This window comes from Quercus suber, unplaced genomic scaffold, assembly GCF_002906115.3.
Source record: "Quercus suber isolate HL8 unplaced genomic scaffold, Cork oak 2.0 scaffold_14, whole genome shotgun sequence".
Lineage (NCBI taxonomy): Eukaryota > Viridiplantae > Streptophyta > Magnoliopsida > Fagales > Fagaceae > Quercus > Quercus suber.
The window spans coordinates 1,330,485-1,350,873 of record NW_027069479.1 but is presented as its reverse complement, the minus strand read 5'-3'; the positions used below and the strand labels follow the sequence as shown (position 1 = coordinate 1,350,873).

Here is a 20,389-nt window from a genome sequence, read left to right as displayed (position 1 = left end):
TAAGGACCAAAGAAGGAGAGAGATCTGAGAAGGAAGAAGAATAAGGCAAAAATAGTTGTAAAGAGTTTAAAAATATTAAAGTCAAAAGAAGAAGTACGGAAGTAGTCAAGTAGCGGAGGAAACCTCCAGGAAATTTCGTAGCCAAAAAAAGGAAAGTCCTAGATGCTTTTCTAGTAACAAAAGAATGCCATGAATGCCGCAAAGGATTTTTTTTTTTTTTTTTTTTAAATTTTATTCAGCACTTGACCCCGTAATAAAGTACTCCTTAGAGCATTACCATCAAGTGTGCTAAATGTGTCAAATGTCAAATATTTAGCACATTTAGCACACCAAATACAAAAACAACCTCCCATGAGGTGTGCTAAATGTCTCAAAAATATGAGACATGCTACAGTACGCTCTCAAATATGAGAGCGTACGGTCAACAATGTCATTTTACTGTTTGCATTATTTAATTCTTTTTTCTCTCTCCTCCTTTCAGTTCTCTCTCTTTCTCGGGCATTCTGAAACCATCTCTCTCACTCTCTCACTCTCTCTCTCTCTGGGGCACTCTCATCTCCGTCTCGCCTCGCCCAAGCTCATCGCCACGCCCACGCCATCTCGCCGTCTCGCCTCGCCCAGGCTCATCGCCGTCTCGCCACGCCTAGGCTCGCCACGCCGAGGCTCGCCACTGATCATCGCCGTCTCGCCACTGATTTGGTGGATTTGGGATGTGGGTTTGTTTAATTTGGTGGATGTGGGTTCGGTGGATGTGGGTTTGTGCGCTGGTGGTGGGTTCGGTGGATGTGGGTTTATGCGCCGGTGGTGGGTTCGGTGGATGTGGGTTTGTGCGCAGCCGATCTCTCTGGTTGTGTTTTTTTTTTTTTTTTTTTTTTTTTAATATTATGCTTGAATTTGATACTAAGAAATTGCAGTTTACACTTCACACCAGCAAAATAAAGACCAAAGGAGACTTGCAAACCCAAATACAAAAAGTTTTGATACTTTGTTATTAAAACTAAAAAGCAAGAGTAGAGAAATTGCTTGTGATGTTAAGGACCAAAGAAGGAGAGAGATCTGAGAAGGAAGAAGAATAAGGCAAAAATAGTTGTAAAGAGTTTAAAAATATTAAAGTCAAAAGAAGAAGTACGGAAGTAGTCAAGTAGCGGAGGAAACGTCCGGGAAATTTCGTTGCCAAAAAAAGGAAAAGTCCTAGATGCTTTTCTAGTAACAAGAGAATGCCATGAATGCCGCAAAGGACTTTTTTTTTTTTTTTTATTCAGCACTTGACCCATTAATAAAGTACTTCTTATCTCTTAGTTTATTTGTCTTCTATTTTATTTTAAAATATTTTAAAATATTCTCATATTTTTAAAAATAAAATTAATTAATTTATTAATATTTTTATTGTACTCTTATTTTATTTTCAAAACTATTTGAAAAGAAAACTAACAAATATTTAAAAAATCAATCTAATTGGGCCATATTTTTAATTGTCCCATTAAGAATAACTTTTTTAAAAAAAAAATTGATAAATTTATTTAAGGATAGTTTTGTAAACTTATACATTTTTATAAAGCATACAAGACAATAAATAATATTTCTTTAAAAAGTTTAACTTTTCAAACAAGACAAATAAATTGGAACGGAGGACGTAATAAACTACTTAATTGCTTTTACATACATTTCTCTCACATTTAGCTTAATAATAATAATCTTCTAAAAAAAGGCTTACTAATAATACAATAATAACATTAATCATATATATAGCAATAATCCTAAAAAAATACACAAATATATTGATATCAAAATATTCTGCTTGAATAATCAATCCAAAAATAAGCTCAAACAATAACACAAAATCAACCTCAGAAATTTTTTTTTAAGACCTATTTTATCATATTATAATCTCAATCTCATCCGTAATTCCCACACACACACACACACACACACACACACACAAAAAAAAAAAAAAAAAAAAAAAAAAAAAAAAAAAAACTCAACTACATGTTTGAGTCAAAGAGAAAGTGTATGAGTTAAAGAGAGACATGGCACCATTGTTGCTCTAAAGTTTGGAAGCGGTGGTAACGACAACAACAAATCCCAGGGTTCAGTGTTTGAATAAATTACAAAATCCTAATGAGATCGATCCTCCTAGTACGTACTACTACAATGTAATTGGTATTCCTTCTCCAACTATTTCTCTGTAATTGGTATTCCTTCTCGTGCACTCATCTATACATCAATTTTGTTCAATAATTCCATTCTTTTACTGAAAATACACTTCTTATTTCAATATTATAATTAAATTTTGATTCTTTTTGCGGGTTTCTATCTCTGTTCTTGATGGGTTATGGAAATTTATCTCAAAGTAGTAGCACAGGATAAGTGCAGCTTAATTGTTTGAGAAAGTTCCCTAAAGAAATATTGGACCAAAAATTCACATATGTTTAGGTTAATCTATAGCTACAAAGGGTTTAGATTGCAATAAGTTTTTTAAACATTGGAGTTTGAGCATACCTCGGCCTCCCTTCACTCAAAATCTTGACTCCGTCCTTAGTCGGAGGAAATTATTTATCCAACAATTTCCCACCTCCCTTCACTACCAAAGCTAAAAAAAAAAAAAAAAAAAAAAAAAAAACATTATAAGGATAAATAAGTATAATTTTTGTATGGGGTTGAATTATATTTTCTAGTGCTTTAGGAAAAACAAAAACAATCTTCGAAATCCATTCATGACCTCCGTCGGATCAGCCTGATTTTAACATTATTTCCACTAAACATGTGTTATCAGTCCCAAGTCCAAGACCTAGCTAGGTAATGATTCTCTTTGCTAATATTTTGGAAGGTAACCGAGAGCCAACCTGGGTCAAACTCCAAAGAATTGAAAAAACAAAGAAAAGTTCTTAATCAGGGGCGGTAATAACTTCTAGCAGTTACAACCGTCTGGTTGGTAGGTCTGACAGGTACACCAATTCTTGTGGTATCCAATTTAGTAAATCAACTTTATAACGTGTTCTTAATATTTTAGACTTTTAAGAGTTTATACTAAATTAAGACAAGTGTCTGGAATGGATCTGGGAAAATGCTTTCCGTTTCTTTTCCTGATTCGTGTTTGTCTCACATTAATTAAAACCCCATTTTGGTTATAAAAATTAAAGTTATAGGTCATTTGGGTACGTAGTGCATAAGGTAGGTGTGTCCAGGCCGGTCCAGATTGTCTCTCGTTCATTTGTTACCTAAAAGACATAGATAAAATCTACTATTCTAGATCAGAAATCCAGAATAAAGATTAAAAAAACATTGCTTTTGGTATATGTTAGATGACACTTTCGACACATGGCATTTGAAACTTAATTTAATGAGGTTGTGGGTATACCAGGGCACTTTGGTTTTATACAGCATTTTGGTAACTAGCTACTCGAGAAATGGGATCAGAGAATTTCAATTCTCAATATTCAATTATTCACCCCCTCGGTTGCTTTTAGATTTTCAAGAAAAAGCCTGAAAGGTTCACTTGGGTTTGACACCTTAAATGTTGTAGTCTAGTCTTTATTATACTGAATTGTAAAGAATAAGAACAAGGTTCAACTCTTTTCTTTTTTCTTTTTTTGGCTTATTTCTCGTTATTTTCCCTCAAGAAAAATAATAAAGAAAGGGGCACCAGATGGGGATGCGATTAATATGATTGTGAATGATACAACAACATCAAAGTTTGATCCGATAGATGATCAAAAAAGGTCAAACTTAACTAATCGAAAAACAGAATCAACCTGTGTAATGAATTAATATGATGGACTCATACTTAGGGAAAAAAAAAAAAATCTTCTAACCTTTTTTTTACTTGGGTCTAATTTTTTTTTTTTCCATTATAAATTTTAATTACTCTATAAGTAAAAAAAAAAAAAAAAAAACGAACAAAGTGAAATAACCTATTTTTATTTGGAAAATGTTAACGAATGTATTATTTTTCATACTCCATCAATATGCATTATGCACAATCCAACACACTTAATTACATAAATAAGTTTTATTAAAATTTAACATGAATAAAACATCAATTGGATAATATTTGTTACACACACTATTATATAATTTTGTTACACACACTATTATATAATACTAATGTATATCCAGGACCCGTATTAGTAAAACCAATCATTAAAATTTAACACAATCTATGCAGGGTGACTAAATTGACTAGATAGAAGGAATTGTGCTCATTTAGTACGTGGAGTCAAATCTCAACACGTCCCAAGACCTTAGAATAGATGGCTCTTCATGCATTGGTGCAATACAAAGCCCCCACTACTAAGTACTAACGGTAAGTCTAGGTTCTTTTTTTTCCACAATTATCATCATGACTTATTATGATTTTTTGACCAATGTTTTCAATGCTCTCTCCTTGTGATTGAAAAATCTCGTACTAATATGCAAATTGGAAAGGTAGTCTCTAGCTTCATCTTGAAATTTTTTGGATTTTTATTTTTATTTTTTAAAATTTAACTATAAAATTATAGATTTAAACTATAATTAATTTTTGTAACTAAATTTTATTCTGATAAAAAAAATTTCAAAAAATTTCTGCGGCTGAGGAAGAAAAGGAATGGATATGATTTGATTTAAAAAGATGAGAAGGTGTGTCAAAGGAGAGATAGTCAGGTAGGAATTAGTAGAGTGGGAGAAAACTAATAAAATAAAATATAAAAGGTAGAGCTACAAGGAAGAGATAAACACGTGGGATAGACTTTTGCAAATAATAAAGAGGAAGGTTCGTGGAAGGTGCATGATTTATAAACCCCATTACATACGTGCTTATTTACAAAAATACCAAATTTGCTTTCCCATTTTTCTTTTTCTTTTTCTTTTTTTATTTTTTATTTTTTTTAAGTCATAACAAATCAAATCACTTTTAAAAAGTATTTTTTAAAGTTTAAAGTTTAAACTGTGCATTAGATTAACTATTTGAATATTTAAGCTCGTTATTATTATAGTTATTAGTACAATAGCACTAATTCTCAGCCCAAAAAAAGAGTACAATAGCACTAATAATATATATTTGTGCTCATCTTGAAATGGTAATAGGTAAATACTAAAATATTCCGTTTTATTAGACAAAATTGAAATAATATTTAGAACGTTAGTTTCAATTAGTTCAATAGATAAAGTTTAATATTACTACTAAAAACAAACTAATTAGTATCTAATTTTGGTGATAAATAGTAGTCGTTATGGAATGGAGGCCATAGGTCCAAATGTTATTATGTCTATAATCATATATATGACATGATAAAGAACAATTATTGTAAAGTGGTCTTCATTAGTTCAATCCTGTTGTATTTATATATTTTTTAATTAAATTGCAAATTTTGGCTTTCAACTTTGAAAATGTATCCCCCCCCAATTTAAGTTTTCAAATATTTAAATTGCTCCAACTCACTATATTCCTTTAATCACTCCCATTTTCACTTTTCTTTCTTCTTTTTTTTTTTTTTTTTTTTTTTTTGTTTGGAATTTTGCCGTTTCCTTTTATTCCCCTAATCTCACGTTTGGTTCCCCCCTCCCAAAAAAAAAAAAAAAATCTCTTCTTTTTTATTATTATTATTTTTTAAATTTCTATCCTTCACTCATGCCAAGTGCTCTGGGGATTTCTCATCCCCCTTTCCTTTTTTTTTTTTTTTTTTTGATAATTGATATTGCATTTTGGTTTTTCAAGTATCATAAATGCGTTTGTGTTAAAATAGAAGCACCAACATGAGAGAGAGAAAAAGAAAATAGTCCTATAGGTACAAAATTCTAGCTTGAACTTTTATTAATTTTCTTTTAAAAAATAATGCATTTTTTTCAATTTGGCTCAACAAATACTTACTATTTTCTTTAATACATAAACAATTTGACACCAAACCAAAAAGAAAAAAAAAATAGTCTCATCACACGCACTTAGTGTGTGTGTGATGAGGCTATTTATTATTTATTTATATATATATATATATTTAACAGATATATAATATAACTCTTTCATAGATGTAAAAATTAATCAAGTGAGGTGTGATAAGACTTTTGGACAAATTACAATACGATGGTAAATATAACCAAAACTAGACTAGGTTGCACCAGGAATAGGGGTGGCAAAATCCAACACAATCTGCGAACTCAACATGACCCACTTGTTTATAAACATGTCGTAGGTTGAAGCTAAAAAGATTCGAGTTATATTCAAGTTAATATAGCTGACCTGTTTAATAAATAGATTGTGTTCGTGTTCAACGTATGACCCCGTTTGACCCAATTAACTTATAATAACTTTTTGATATGATACTTTGACATATTATTGAATTTGGTGATGTGGAGGTTGAAACATTTTGGAATAGTAATTTTATTTTGAACCAAGGAAATAATAATTATTATTACTACTAGATTTATGGTTGTAACTGAATGTTTATGGTTAAAATAGCAAAATATCATATTTTGGCAAAATTTGTGGTAAAATAGTATTGTTTCAGAAATATTTAACAATGTATAACTTTTTTAGTACTCAAGTTTCACAAAATCGAGTTTAGTGAACTCGAGTTCTTAGGTCAGTCGCCAGCATGACACTGCTGACTTGAAATTTGAAAAATTAAAAAAGTAATATAATACTCGATANCCCCCCACAAAAAAAAAAAAACCTTTGAAACTTTATTTTAAATCATCTTTATATATTAAAATATTTTAAAAGGTCTTTTACAGTTAACTGTTATATTTAGAATGTTGATAAAGCAAAAAGTGATTACCAAAACCTTTTTGGTACAACCCTAAATAGTTAGATTGGACCTAACTAGGTAGCTAGGGGCATGCATTCACCCACTAATCTTATAAAATCGATCTATTCTAATTTTTTTTTTAAGAGATTTCAATATATGGCATTCGTTTTTTATAATAGTTCTTTATCATCAAATTAAGGCACCAATCAGTTTTTAGTGTAGCGAGGATTTAACCCCTAGCTACCTAGTTATGTCTAGTCTAACTACTTAGGGTTGTACCAAAAACCCTTTTGACCTCACAATCACATCTAAATCACCGTGAAATGTTGTCACTATGTTACTAACCATGGTGGAGGTGCAAAAACCAAGTGCGGTGCAGTTTGCAAATTTAAAAAAAAAAAAAAAAAAAAAAAACACGTTGCACCAAGCCTATTAATATATACATTTATATTTTATATTTAATTTAATATATTAATTAAATAAATATCTAACATATATTTAGTCTATACTACTATTTAAAAGACTTTCCTTGTCTAGGATGGACTTTTCAGTGGTTCAAAAATACCTCTACATCCTAAGTTTAAGCAAAAACAAAATTGAAGGACAATCTAATAAAAATATTTTTAACTATTACCTAAAAATATTACCTACAAAATAATAAGATTACTCTTCTGTTATTTTCAAATTTAAGTTTTCAAATATTTAAATTGCTCCAACTCACTATATTCCTTTAATCACTCCCATTTTCACTTTTCTTTCTTCTTTTTTTTTCTTTTTTTTTTTTGTTTGGGATCTTTTATTCCCCTAATCTCACGTTTGGTTCCCTCCAAAAAAAAAAAAAATCTCTTCTTTTTTATTCCCCTTATCTACATTTTGGTTTCTCCCTTCCTCCTCCAATAAAAAAGTAATATGATACTCGATATTACAGAAATCGAGTACTTCTTTATAATACTTAAGGTTACCAAAGTCGAGTATCTTGTTTTTTTGTTTTGTTTTTTTTTTTTTTTTTTCTACTTTTGGTTTTATACAAAATTTCTAATTATTTCATCTTCAACTGCTTGTGATTGATGAGTCCACCAAATAGCCGAATGACCTTTCTTTTTATTTTTTCACATTTTTCTTCTTTTCTTCCTTCTTTTATTTTTTCACCTTTTATTTTTTCACATTTTTCTTATTTTCTTCCTTCTTTTATTTTTTCACCTTTTTCTTCTTTTCTTCCCTCCACACTTCACGTCAAGTCACAATAAATGCAAGCCAACTTTTCTTGACTTTTGTACATAAAAATGACTTCGATTCTTCTCATTGGAAAGCTTCACCTCCAGCAAGCTCAATTTGCTTACTTCTTGCCAATTTTTCAACAAGCTCATTTAGGGCTTGTTTGGTTAGTGTTTTTTTCATCACTCAGTTTTTGTCAGTCATCATTTATCACTCAAAATATCATAATTTTCACTACCCACCGTTTGGACACTATTTTCACTTCACATAACTCAAATATTTCAACAATTTTGTGAGACCCATACCTGATCACCAAGTCAAATAAAGACAAAGTGTTCTGGACCATGGTGCAATGCACCCAACACAAGCACTTAAGAGGAAAATCATGAAATAAGTAAAATTTTGTACAAACAAAAAGTAGAAAAAAAGAAAAAGAAAAAGAAAAACAAGATACTCGACTTTGTTAAGCTCGAGTACTATAAATAAGTACTCAGTTTCTACAATATCGAGTAACATATTAACTTTTTTAGTTATATAAATTTCAAATTAGCAGTGTCACGCTGGCGACTCGTCTAGAAATTCGAGTTCACTGAACTCGAGTATTAAAAAAATGATACATTACTAAATATTTTTGAAACAGTGCTAGTTTACCATAAATTTTACCAAAATGTGATATTTAGCTATTTTCACTGCTTACTACTTGATTTAAAGTTCTAATTTAATTTTAAATACATGAAAATTGATAACAAATTATTCGGGTCAAGTATGACTTATTAACCAAACAAGTTATTTGAGTCAGTTATAATCGATTAATCAAATAGGTTATTAAACGAGTAATTTTTTTCGACCTTAACATGAGCTGCTAATTAAACAAAATAAACGTATCGTGTCAAATTATCTATTTAATAAATCAATCATGTTAAGTTTGAAAAATCTTAACTTGTGTACTAAACAGATCATATTCAGGTGGACCTTACAGCGTAATACTCACAACTCAACCCAATATAAACTAGACACTGCTCGACCCAATGTGAACCTAACAGGTGCAAATGGTCATCCCTATCCATAAAACGAGCTGCCTCTCATGCGCCAGACCCACATAAAACACCCCTCCACTCCCATAAACATGTACTGACTACTGAGTCCGATGTCCACCACCAGATTGAGATAAAGTTAAAAGGCGTCTTAAAGAAAGTTTGAAAGATGACATAATAAAGACTTTAAAAGAGTGCAGAGTGCAGAGGTACGGTACTACTATCCTTATAAGCGGGCCCACAAGTCATATCACGTCACAGACATATATAAATACATATAAATAAACGCGTTGGAATTAGGATCAGTTCCGTGATATTACTTTGAATAAAAATAACAACACAAATCAAATGACACGGTTTCTACTCGGTCCCCCTTTTTAGGCAATGAAGCCTTCCCCAGTTCGCAGTTGAGTTCGTATCGGTCGTACGTACGTCCCGTTACTTTCGTTTCCCAAATGCCTATTATTATTATTATTATTATTTCCACTAACTAATCATTAATCCAGCTGCTAATCTGGGTTAATTTTACCGATATTGTCGGTCAGGATAGAATAAATAATAATACTGGTTAATTTGTGATTTTATTTTCTGAGTGATTTCGTGTTTTCACTGATTCGAATATATGTTGGGGAAATAAAACTGATATCATGATGGCCTCTTTTTTAGAGCAGCACATTTTGCAATAGGAAAATTTCATTTACTAGTTTAATATAAAATCTTGTTTGTTTCTATTGACTTTGACTCGAGGGGCATCAGTTATTAAATTTGTTTGGGATGTAAAAAAGAAAAAGAAATAAGAAAATGTGTTAAGTATGAATTATTGTGAGGTTCAACTCATAAAAAAAAAAAAATAGTATGATTTGATAAAAATACTAAAAATATTAGTACTAAAGTAATAAGTATAACTCAAAAAGCAAAATTTATTGGCTATAATGCTTATAAAATTGGTAAAAAATTGGCATGAAGCAAAAAGATTTGATAATAAACAATTTATTAGCAGATGCTTTACAGTACTCATTAAAACTACTTAATAAAAAGGAAAAAGAGGAAACGTTTGAAGAGAAAATGTGTCAATGTGAAGTGAGAAATTAACTTTTTCTCATATGCATACATACATGTCTACTCTATTTTTTTGGATAATGATGTATACTCTATTCTAAGTCCTATAGATAGATTCCACCTTTTTAAAGAAAGATTTTTTTTTTTTTTTTTAAGAAAGAATTATTATACCATAGGTATTGAACAATTCCACAACTAAAATAATTTACTCACCTAAAACACAATTGGAATTGAATATTTAGCTACACAGTCAATAATAAAGCTAAGTTGCCGCGTTGGACTAAACTTTCATTGGCAATTTTTTTTTTTTTTTTTGAGGAAGAATGTAGCTTATTTTATTAAGTAAAACCGGCTATGTCAGCCAAAACAACAAGAAACAAAAGGGGTGGAACATTCTCCATCCACACTACAACATCTGAAACACAAATAGCATGACGAGTTAACTTAATTATGAGCAACAATATTACCTTCTCTCTTTACATGAGAGTAGTGTAATTCATTAAACAAATTAAACATAATTCTAATTTCATCCAGCACCAAACCCACGGCTAAGAAGAACTCGGTATCATCATATATATATATATATATATGTATATTCATAAAAAAAAAGTTAGAGTTATTTTTTAAAAAAATTTTTGCCACCTTAAAATAATAGAGTGATTATTGAAATCTTTTATTTTTATTTTTTTTTTAAATAAGCTTAAATCCTGGCCTCCAACTTACAAAAAAGAAAAATATTAAAAAAAAAAAATTGGGTTGAGAATAGAAAAGTATTGCAGTAATTAGAATCAAAGGTGATTGATGATATTATGAAGTGTATCAATTAAAATAAATGTAATCATCCCTGACGTGGTGCATATGCACCGCACTAACATATACGCTACAACCATTCAACACCAAACCCATTTTTATCTCATAATTGGACCACGTGAATGGCCCCCCAATTCTCTGCAACTAAATTAGCAATATCAGATGTACTTACTCATACGGTAGATTGAGATTCTTTATAGATGTCAATATAGGGGAGAGCTCATACGCAAAACCCATGAATCATGATGGCGTGCCAGTCCTAAATTGTACCATGATAGCTATATATATATATATAAGATTAAAAATATTTTTTGATAATTAAATAATTTTTACTGTTACAATATCTCATGCGCCTGAACTAGACAAAATTCTTCCATACCTCATATAGTATCTCCACGAGATAGTTCAGTCTCAGAACCACCTTAAATCTTATGGTACCTTTCTTTCTCTTCTTAAGCCAACACACACCTCTTATGTTTTAGCCAACACAAAAAATAAACACAACCACACAGTCACACACAAAGCTTGTTTCATTTCCATTCGCATAATACTAAACTGTGTGCACTGAACCGAGTCATCCTAGACTAGCCAACTCACATTCTTCTGGGAAGCTTTTGCTTTTGTTTTTTGTTGTTGACAATGGATTTTGAATGGATGAGGGACTTTCTTGAGGGCATGTTGAAACCTTTGGCTGCGACCATGGTGGTGGTCATGGCTGTGCTGTTGTCTTATTTGCAAAAGTTGGGTTTGGAAAGAGAGATGATTTATTCAATTGCCAGGGCATTTCTTCAGCTTTCTATCATTGGGTTTGTTCTGCAATTCATTTTCAGTCGGGAAAATAGTTTGTGGATCATTCTGGCTTACCTCTTCATGGTTCGTCTTTCTTCTCCCCACGTTTTTCTTTCTTATAAAACTGAGTTTGGTTTTTGAGAAAATTTGAGGAACAGGAATTGAAACATGTTCTAAGAATCGCACTTTATGGCTGTTTTGTTTTCATAAAAATAGAAAAAAAAAGTATTGGTTTAATTTGGCTAAGAGAGTTGCATTAGGCTCAGCTGTTTTGTGATTGATATATTATGAAATATTTGGTTATCCATTGTTTTTCTTCATTTTTATTTTCCATCTCTTTGGAAGAGAACAGACTCTGTTTGGCTGATGCTTTCTTTAGCTGTTATTTTGGGTGTGATTTTCTAGAGAATTAAGGATCTCCGCTATATATATGAATGATTGATTGCTTTCTATCTATAAATGAGAGTTTTTTTGTTTATTTCGAAGAACTAGAAGGAGGTTTTCTGTTAATTCTGAAATCATCTTATAGTTTATTTTTGGCAGGGGCGATTGGTTCAAATCAAAATTTGTTTCATTCAATGGTTTTTCTATAAATAAGTTCGTAGCCTCGGTTTTTTCAGCCAAATCTACTGAAATTTTGCCTAGTTTTTGTCGGAATATGGACAGCTCAGATTTTTTTTTGGTTGTTCTGTTTTGTTTTTGCTCTTTGTACAATTTCCACAAGTTCACCAATTGATTCATATACCCGTACTCATACTCCTACCGGTACCTGCTTTCTAGAAAAATGGTGACAATAATTTTAGAAAAATTAACCCTTATTAGCTCTTCCCTAGAAAGTACGAGAACGGTACAATACATGTATGACACCTCAAATAAATTGTTCATGCTTCCTGGCATTTTTCCCCCAAGACTCCCTTGTATAAATAATACTGCCAAGTATCCTGATAATTGAATCCCAATGAATTACAGTTGCCTGGACAGACAAGAAGAGAATATAGACAAATGCAATCAGAATGGCAGATCAAATTCTAGGGAGGCAGCAAAATTTTAATTCAACTATTTCATAAAGGGGCAAACTTTATTGAATACAATTTATTTCTTGTTATACTTGTAAAATTGATTGATACTAGTAAGTATACTACTAACAAAAACTGTAATAGATAAATATAATGTAAGAGAAGGATTTCCATTGTTACTTTCTGTATTGCCATAACTGGTCTGAGTACTGGTTTGACCTACTCATAAGTCTTTGTGATTGATGCTAAAACATTGTTCCCCTGCAGGTCTCTGTTGCGGGTTATACGGCTGGTCAACGGGCTAAACATGTCCCTCGAGGGAAGTATGTTGCAGGAGCTTCCATCCTGGCTGGAACTGCAGTGACCATGTTCCTGCTGCTTGTTCTGAATGTATTTCCTTTCACTCCACGATACATTATCCCTGTTGCTGGTATGATGGTTGGGAATGCAATGACAGTGACTGGGGTAACCATGAAGAGACTCAGAGATGACATCAGAACACAAATGAACCTGGTATGTCCAATGCAACAAACATTACTGGATTAAAGATTTCTGTTGTTGTTGTTGTTGTTGTGTGAGGCTCCAAATGTATATCACATGATTTTTTCATTCAGATTTGTTAAACAATCACTTATCTTAGGAGTTTAAGCGGTTAAGAAATGAAGAATTTGAGTCTGTTTGGTCAGGCGATTTGGCAGCCTAAAAGCACGTTTTTAAAACCCAAAACACTTGTTTCGCAACAACTTCTCATAGTCTTCTTCTTCCTTTTTTTTTTTTTTAATAAATTTTTTTAACAAACATTTATTTTAAACCCAAAATGCTGTTTCGTGAGCTAGATCTTATACAAACCCACCCTTTATTATAGTATAAAGTAGGTAATTAAGAGTTTGAACCTGTCTCCGCCCTATTTCTTTTTTAAAAGTTGACAATCCCAAATGTTGAGTCCCACTTATTAATAAGAGTTTGTGTGCACAAGAAGGAGAGAGTAAAAAATTCACAATTTCCTAACTTATTAAACTTTTGGAATACCTAGTAATATATCAAGAATTCCCAATGAGCTGTAAATAATATTTTATTATTCATAGTCATCATTGTAAGTGGATCATGATTATTTCATACAAATCTTTGAATGAGAACAAATATGCCTATGTTGTTTTTGCCATCATCTTTTATAAAATGATATTCTCACTAATAAATTTTTGTTTACTACTCAAGTTGGAGTAATTTACAAAGTTGAATACTTCAAAAGTCTAAAACTTTTTTGCTACATCATCCATATGATTAAATTTATTGTTTTCGTTTGCAGGTGGAGACTGCGTTGGCTCTTGGTGCAACTCCGCGTCAAGCAACACTTCAGCAAGTGAAAAGGGCTCTGGTTATTGCACTGTCTCCAGTGTTGGACAATGCCAAAACTGTTGGTCTTATCTCACTTCCTGGTGCAATGACTGGACTTATAATGGGAGGAGCTTCCCCTCTGGAAGCCATTCAGCTACAGATCGTGGTAATGAACATGCTTGTAGGTGCATCAACAGTTAGCAGCATCATGTCTACTTACCTGTGCTGGCCTTCCTTCTTCACCAAAACTTTCCAGTTAGAAACAAAGGTCTTCACTGCCGAATGAGTTTCGCATGTAGTTTTGCTCCCAATGCTCAGCCCCGGTTAACCAAAAATGGAGCTGATGCATGAGTTGTGGGAGAAGCAGCTTCCACATCTGAGGCCTCTCTACTCGGTTATATGTATAAATGTATCGGTTTTTGTGATGGTTAATTTTCCACTCGAGAATGTTTAGATGAGAAATTAGCCTTTTTCCTAGGCTAAAATCCCCATCCCCCTCTCCTAAATGAGGAGAATTTATTCCCAAGAAGATACCCTAAAAAACTTCAGGGTATATATGTACAAAAATATGCCAAAATTGTATAAAGGTTGGCTCCCCTAGTGCTGAGTGGCATGCTGAAAGTCTTATTCGTTTTGGTGAAATAAAAAATTTAATGTCAAACTTGCCTTTTTATTTTTTAAAATGTTAAGTTAGAATTATTCGATTTAGCATTACCGACTTGTGTTTAGTATTTTGGAGTGGATGGTGGCGTCTTAGTATTATGGAGTGGATACTTGAAATTCTATCGTATCTAATATATATATATATACACACACTGATCTAAGAAGAAAAAAAAAATTATAATACAGCTGGGCATTGCAGATTGTTTTGAATGGAAGATGTCTCGCATAATTTTTCGATTTTACAGTTGGATGTAGTTGATTTACATTAATAAAATCATTCAGTTTCCTTCTCAAAAAAAAAAAAAAAAAAAAAAAGTCATAAACCATCCTTTCACGTAAATTGCTTTGAATGGGTAAAGCAATATTTTTTTCTTCGTGGACCCGACATTAATCCTTTCATACCTATTGTTTTGGTATAGGTGAGATGCATTTTCTATTGCAAAAAGAGAGAGGTGAACAACCTAGAGCTGTACGCCTGGACCGAAAGGCCATCTTTCTATTTCAATTATGCTTTTTGGTTGATTCCATTATCTACAAAGGGGAAAAAAGAGCAGACAAACTCTTGGAAATTCTTTGGCATTTTCCCACTTTAATTGAATAATTGGGGTAGTGAACTGACTCAATTAAATCTCTAACATGGTATTTGGAATCTTGTTCTGTTTCTAACTTTCTATTACTTCATTCTCAACATAAGGCCATCTTACCAAAGAGGCAAAGATTTCAAGTGGTAATTAATGGTACACAGTTGATGCTACAATGGTTGTTGGGCCACATGAAGCGTCAGTCAATGGGCAGAGAATTATAATCAGATAATCTATCACGGATGAAACTTCTAAAAAGATTTTATTATTTTCTCTTTCCCCAGTTGCCTTCACAATCATACCCTCTATATCAAATGACACTAAAACAAGACTAAATAGTGATTGGTGGAACCACTAATTACTTTCCCCCCTGATTCAACCTGGACAACCAAATGAGATACCTGTATCCAACCTAGACAACTACATGTCATCGGTTTATTTAACCTGGATAAGCATATGCACACCTAGATTCAACCTGGACCTTACGTACAGGCGTAACCCGCCCTAACCTTGAAGATTTTTACTCAATTTCTAATACAACCTTCATGCTTTCAAGAAACTCTAAGAACAAAAATTTTCAATTTTTTCATAAACTATTGAAATGACATATTGTGATTCTTTGATGCCATAAACTATTGAAATGACATCAATGACGGAGTTTCCGTATATGGAAATAATAATTCACAAATCACAACTTGTTACCTAAGCAAGTTTGTGGAAAAAATAAAAAATTCAAGACTGCTATGTTACTCTAACTCAAACCTCAACCTACATCAATCATAACTCTTAAGCAGTAAGCACATCAATAGTAGAAAGAAGAGAATATTTGTAAAACATGACACAAACCGACCATTAAATCTCATCATGGTCAAAATTCCTCTCGCTTAAGGAATCTTACTAAATTCAATAATCAACAGTTTAGTAAATGAGAGAGAGAAAAAGGTGGGCCAAAAAAGGCACAAAACTTGGATTTTACACAAGAACATATGAAATTTCGTATAAATAAACAAGTCACACTAGCCATATATATATATATATATACACATATATAGTTTTTTTCTTTTGATAGCAACAATAAAGTCACATAAGCCTCATTAGATAGACTCAACTTAAGAAATTTCTGTGCTGCCGCATTGTTATTATATTACATTACGTATGAAAATTCAATCAACATGGAAGTAAAAAAAAAAAATGGCAAATCGTATGATAAGATGCACAGCCAACCTATGCATATACTTTCCTTTTTTAACTCAATAAAATAAAATAAAACCACTAATCTTCCTCAAGGGATACCTTGAATCCAATAGGGTAGCAGTGCTTAAAGTATGAGTAATTTCATGGAAAAGGTATATGTGCAAACTCGGGAATTCTCGGAGGATTGCCAAAGGGGCTCTCGTTAACGTAATTCCCTGGTGGATCATACACGCAAATCACATACAAACCTCCATTCTTACATTTGATGCGTGCACACCCCAGACGCTTTGTCTCTCTCCACACAACCTGTGTGTAATGTCCACACATATGTCCTTGAGCGCACGCTTTTTTCCATGGATCATAGTACTTTTTCTCTTCCACCCACGATTTCACCGCCTCAGATGGTGTCCAGTGATCATGCTTAGCCCAGAAAAGGTTTTCGCCGTAAGGACCGTACGAATGGACCATCCTGCAATCAAAGGCACGCTTCACGGCCCAGCGGCGAGCATAGCGGGCAAGTTTCTTGTTCCACTTCAATGGAGGCTCATCATACATCTTCCTTATCTTGTTGTGGGCACTGAGAAATTGCTTCGAAAACGAGTGGTGTTTTTTCTTCCTTGCATGATGGTCATTGCCATTGTCGTGGTGCTTTGTTATTGAATGAATATTTTCAGCAGAGCCATGCACACGGAGTTCCTTGTTCGCTGCAATGGAATCAATTTGTTGGGTATTTCCTATTTGTTGTTGCGCCGAGACGCCAAGAATGAGGAGGAGAATTGAGAGAATTATAGCGAGGAAGATTTGAACTTGCCCCATTTTTTTTCTATTTTTCTTTTTTAGATTTATTTTCTGATTTTGAGGTTCTTGCTTTTGATTTTTTGGCTGCTCTCAAAAATCCGCGAGCAGCGGCAAGAGGGCCGAGGGAAGAGGAATGAAAAATGCTTAATTTATAATTTGATTTTAGCCTCTAAAAATACCCCATTTTTTCAACAAATCTTTACCATCTTTATATTTTCTTTAACTTCTAGATTCTAATGATTTGATTTAATTTTCTGTCAGGGTTTCCTTAGTTTGTTTTAAGCATGTAAATTCGAACTCTAACACCCAAACTAACTTAATTTAACCTTGAATCCCTTTATTGTACAAGTTTTTATCACGTGTAAGTATCCGTTAAACGTTGATGTTTTGTTATTTTTAGTTTACTGTTACGACATAATACTATAATAGGCTTGTTATTTGATTTATGTTACTATTTATTATGTGTTCTGAGAGTTTTTCTCTTGGATTTAAGGTGCAGAGTCTCTTAGCGGTTTAGATTGGGCGCGTTCCTACTTCCTACTTTGTAGGAATATAACGTTGTAAACAGAGATTCAAAGTATTTAGGAGGTTATAGGAATATATATATATATATATATATATAAGAACTTGCCCTCTTTAGGGTACAAATTCTTGAGTATTTGGAGGAGGTGGTTTTTTCCGAGTAACCATAAAATCAGATTGTATTCCTTCATCGGTGCAGTGGTATCAACTATCAGAGCCTTGCAACGGACCAAAGAGTGGAGAAGATAGATAGATATATAAGACTATGGAGTCTCTTTATGTTGGGCAAAAGAACCTACTGAACCAGATTATAGAAATGTTTGGGAACGATGATGCATGGGGATTATATGCGGCTAAATCCAAGAATATTTCCTTATTTGCTAAGTTAAATTGAAGTTTTTTTTTTTTTTTTTTTTGAATAATAAAAGGAGTTTTTAGTGTGAACTCATCAATCTCACGCCACGTGACAGCAATGGGTAAAAATCACATTTACCATCTATGTCTTGATGAGATTATCATCATGGGGACAACACATTCGTTGAAATGCCACTACTTGAAACCGCCAAACTTATGTCAAGTAGCATGTAAAGTGATACAAGAACTCTTACTACCAAACTACACCCCATAGAATGATGCATTATGGCCTATGGGCATGGACTATCTAAAATGTATCTTACTCACAATAGAGCTTTAATCAATCGATTTAATTTTGGGTCTTACCCCAAAACTTGGCTTGCTATGAAGAAAGGGGCAAATGTGTTCAAAAGAGGCTCAAAGTGATAGATAGGATAGAATTAAACCTATGACATTAGCTCTATGATAATTGTTTTTTATTATCAAATCAAGACATCAATCAATTTTGGTGTAGAAGTACTAGACTTTCTGTCTGAACAGATTAGTGGTTTGTTGGCCCACTCAATAGAGGAGAGGAAGAATCACAGATCAAGGATGCGGTTTTATTGAATGGTTGAAACTATGATTGGTTTTCCTTCTGCCTTCTAAGACAACTGAACTGATCTTAGAGATAAAAGCAACCCTGGTGTAATTGCTTTCTGTTACTTGGGGTTCCACCATTCCTTTACTGATGGTCAATTTGACTTGAAGAAAACCTCCAAAATGACTTCATTAAAGCCTAGCATCGATGTTGCCTTTAGAAACCAGCAGATTTGGAGAGTGGAAGTAATTTTATATGGTTATTTTTAGGGACAGAACTTTTACCACAATTATTTAAAGTAATCAATTTGGAGCGATGGACAATCACTTTCACATAAACTAGTCACAGTCCCACACGATGTGTGGGAAAATTTGATATGAATATGTTTTATTGGATAATTATTGAATTAATATATTAGATTGTATATTTTTAAAAGTTAATGTGTTATTTGAAATTATGTTTATATTAGAATTTTTTTTTTTTTTTTTTTTTTTTTTTTTTTTTTTTTGTGGTGTAACAACTAACAAATTAAATATATTTTGTAGTTGGGTATTATATATAGTGAAATGTATGAAAATACAATGCAATAATTTTCTTATATAAAAAAAAAAAATTTATTATGTGAGAACTATTAGACCAAGTTCTAACAATGTATATTTTGTTTATTACTATACAGATGTATGCGATTCAACACTTATAGGTATATTTTTCTCCAAAATATAGATTCACGTCTCTTTCTTCCACACAATTGAAATTAAGTGAAAAAGTATATAAAGATAACTATGAAATAGATCATAATTAATAAATTATATATCATAAAATGGAAATATAAAATAAAATAAAATGCAAAGAGCAAACTTTATTTCATCATATGAACAAATCCCGCAATATATAACTTTCAAATTAATAAACCCCATGATTACTTAGATTTTATAGTACTATAAGACCAATCCATCCATCATGAGATTGCAATATAGTCTAGATATAATTATATAAAAATAACATTTTGTTGATCATGTTTCATAAACCAAAAGTACAATCTATATATCTAATAAAATCTTTAAGTAGTAACACATGAGAATTCTTATTTTGAACAGCCGATTATATATATATATATAGAGAGAGAGAGAGAGAGAGAGAGAGAGAGAGAGAGATGGTGTGGAGGGGGGGGGGATGGTGGAGATGCCTATTATTTGTAATAAAATGAACAAAATAAAAAATCACAAAAAAATTTGAGAAAGACGCTTAAGATTTCGAAAAGAAACTTTACCAAATACATGAGATACAACAATAACAAAATTACTACAGTAAATACTTTTTGACACTCTAAAAATAAGCACAAAAAATGTTCATTATCAATATGTTTTATACATTAGGAATTTTCACAACAATGATAGGCCAAATAAAACTGCATTAACAATTTTAAGTCAATTAAAAATAACAAAAGTCAATATCATTGAAAAATTTGGAAAGGAAAACAACAAAATCACTTCAAAAAAATGCAAGAATACTAAAAAGAAAGGGAAAAAAAAAAATAGACATCATTTATGATTGTGCGTTTTGTTTACCTCGATGGTCTTCCTATTGTTGTCTTAACTTTGAAAGTTTCTGACAAAAATAATTGATGTCTTCTCAAAATGATGAAAACTAAAGCTTAATTGAAAAATATGAAGAACAATTAGTATTGTGCTAATTTTTTGTTGTAGATGACAGATGA

General features: G+C 32.1%; 2 protein-coding genes across 2 annotated transcripts; one reads left to right on the top strand and one right to left on the bottom strand.

Annotated features, from left to right (window-relative positions):
• Positions 1 to 11,126: 11,126 nt before the first annotated feature.
• Positions 11,127 to 14,653, top strand: LOC136070593 (protein ALUMINUM SENSITIVE 3). The gene is made up of 3 exons (XM_065780724.1): positions 11,127 to 11,713; positions 12,913 to 13,158; positions 13,952 to 14,653. Exons 1-3 carry the CDS (start codon positions 11,480 to 11,482, stop codon positions 14,264 to 14,266), a joined length of 795 nt encoding a protein of 264 aa, XP_065636796.1. The 5' UTR covers positions 11,127 to 11,479; the 3' UTR covers positions 14,267 to 14,653.
• Positions 14,654 to 16,559: 1,906 nt separating this feature from the next.
• LOC111999215 (pathogenesis-related protein 1A) lies at positions 16,560 to 17,234 on the bottom strand. Its single transcript, XM_024031336.2, has one exon. It carries the CDS (start codon positions 17,232 to 17,234, stop codon positions 16,560 to 16,562), a length of 675 nt encoding a protein of 224 aa, XP_023887104.1.
• Between the last annotated feature and the right edge of the window lie 3,155 nt (positions 17,235 to 20,389).

Bases quoted from the DNA above. Each gene is read 5' to 3' on its own strand.
- LOC136070593 (XM_065780724.1), top strand. From the start codon at position 11,480: ATGGATTTTGAATGGATGAGGGACTTTCTTGAGGGCATGTTGAAACCT. The intron at 11,714-12,912 runs GTTCGTCTTTCT...GTTCCCCTGCAG, and splicing joins TTCTGGCTTACCTCTTCATG to GTCTCTGTTGCGGGTTATAC. The intron at 13,159-13,951 runs GTATGTCCAATG...TTTCGTTTGCAG, and splicing joins TCAGAACACAAATGAACCTG to GTGGAGACTGCGTTGGCTCT.
- LOC111999215 (XM_024031336.2), bottom strand. From the start codon at position 17,234: ATGGGGCAAGTTCAAATCTTCCTCGCTATAATTCTCTCAATTCTCCTC.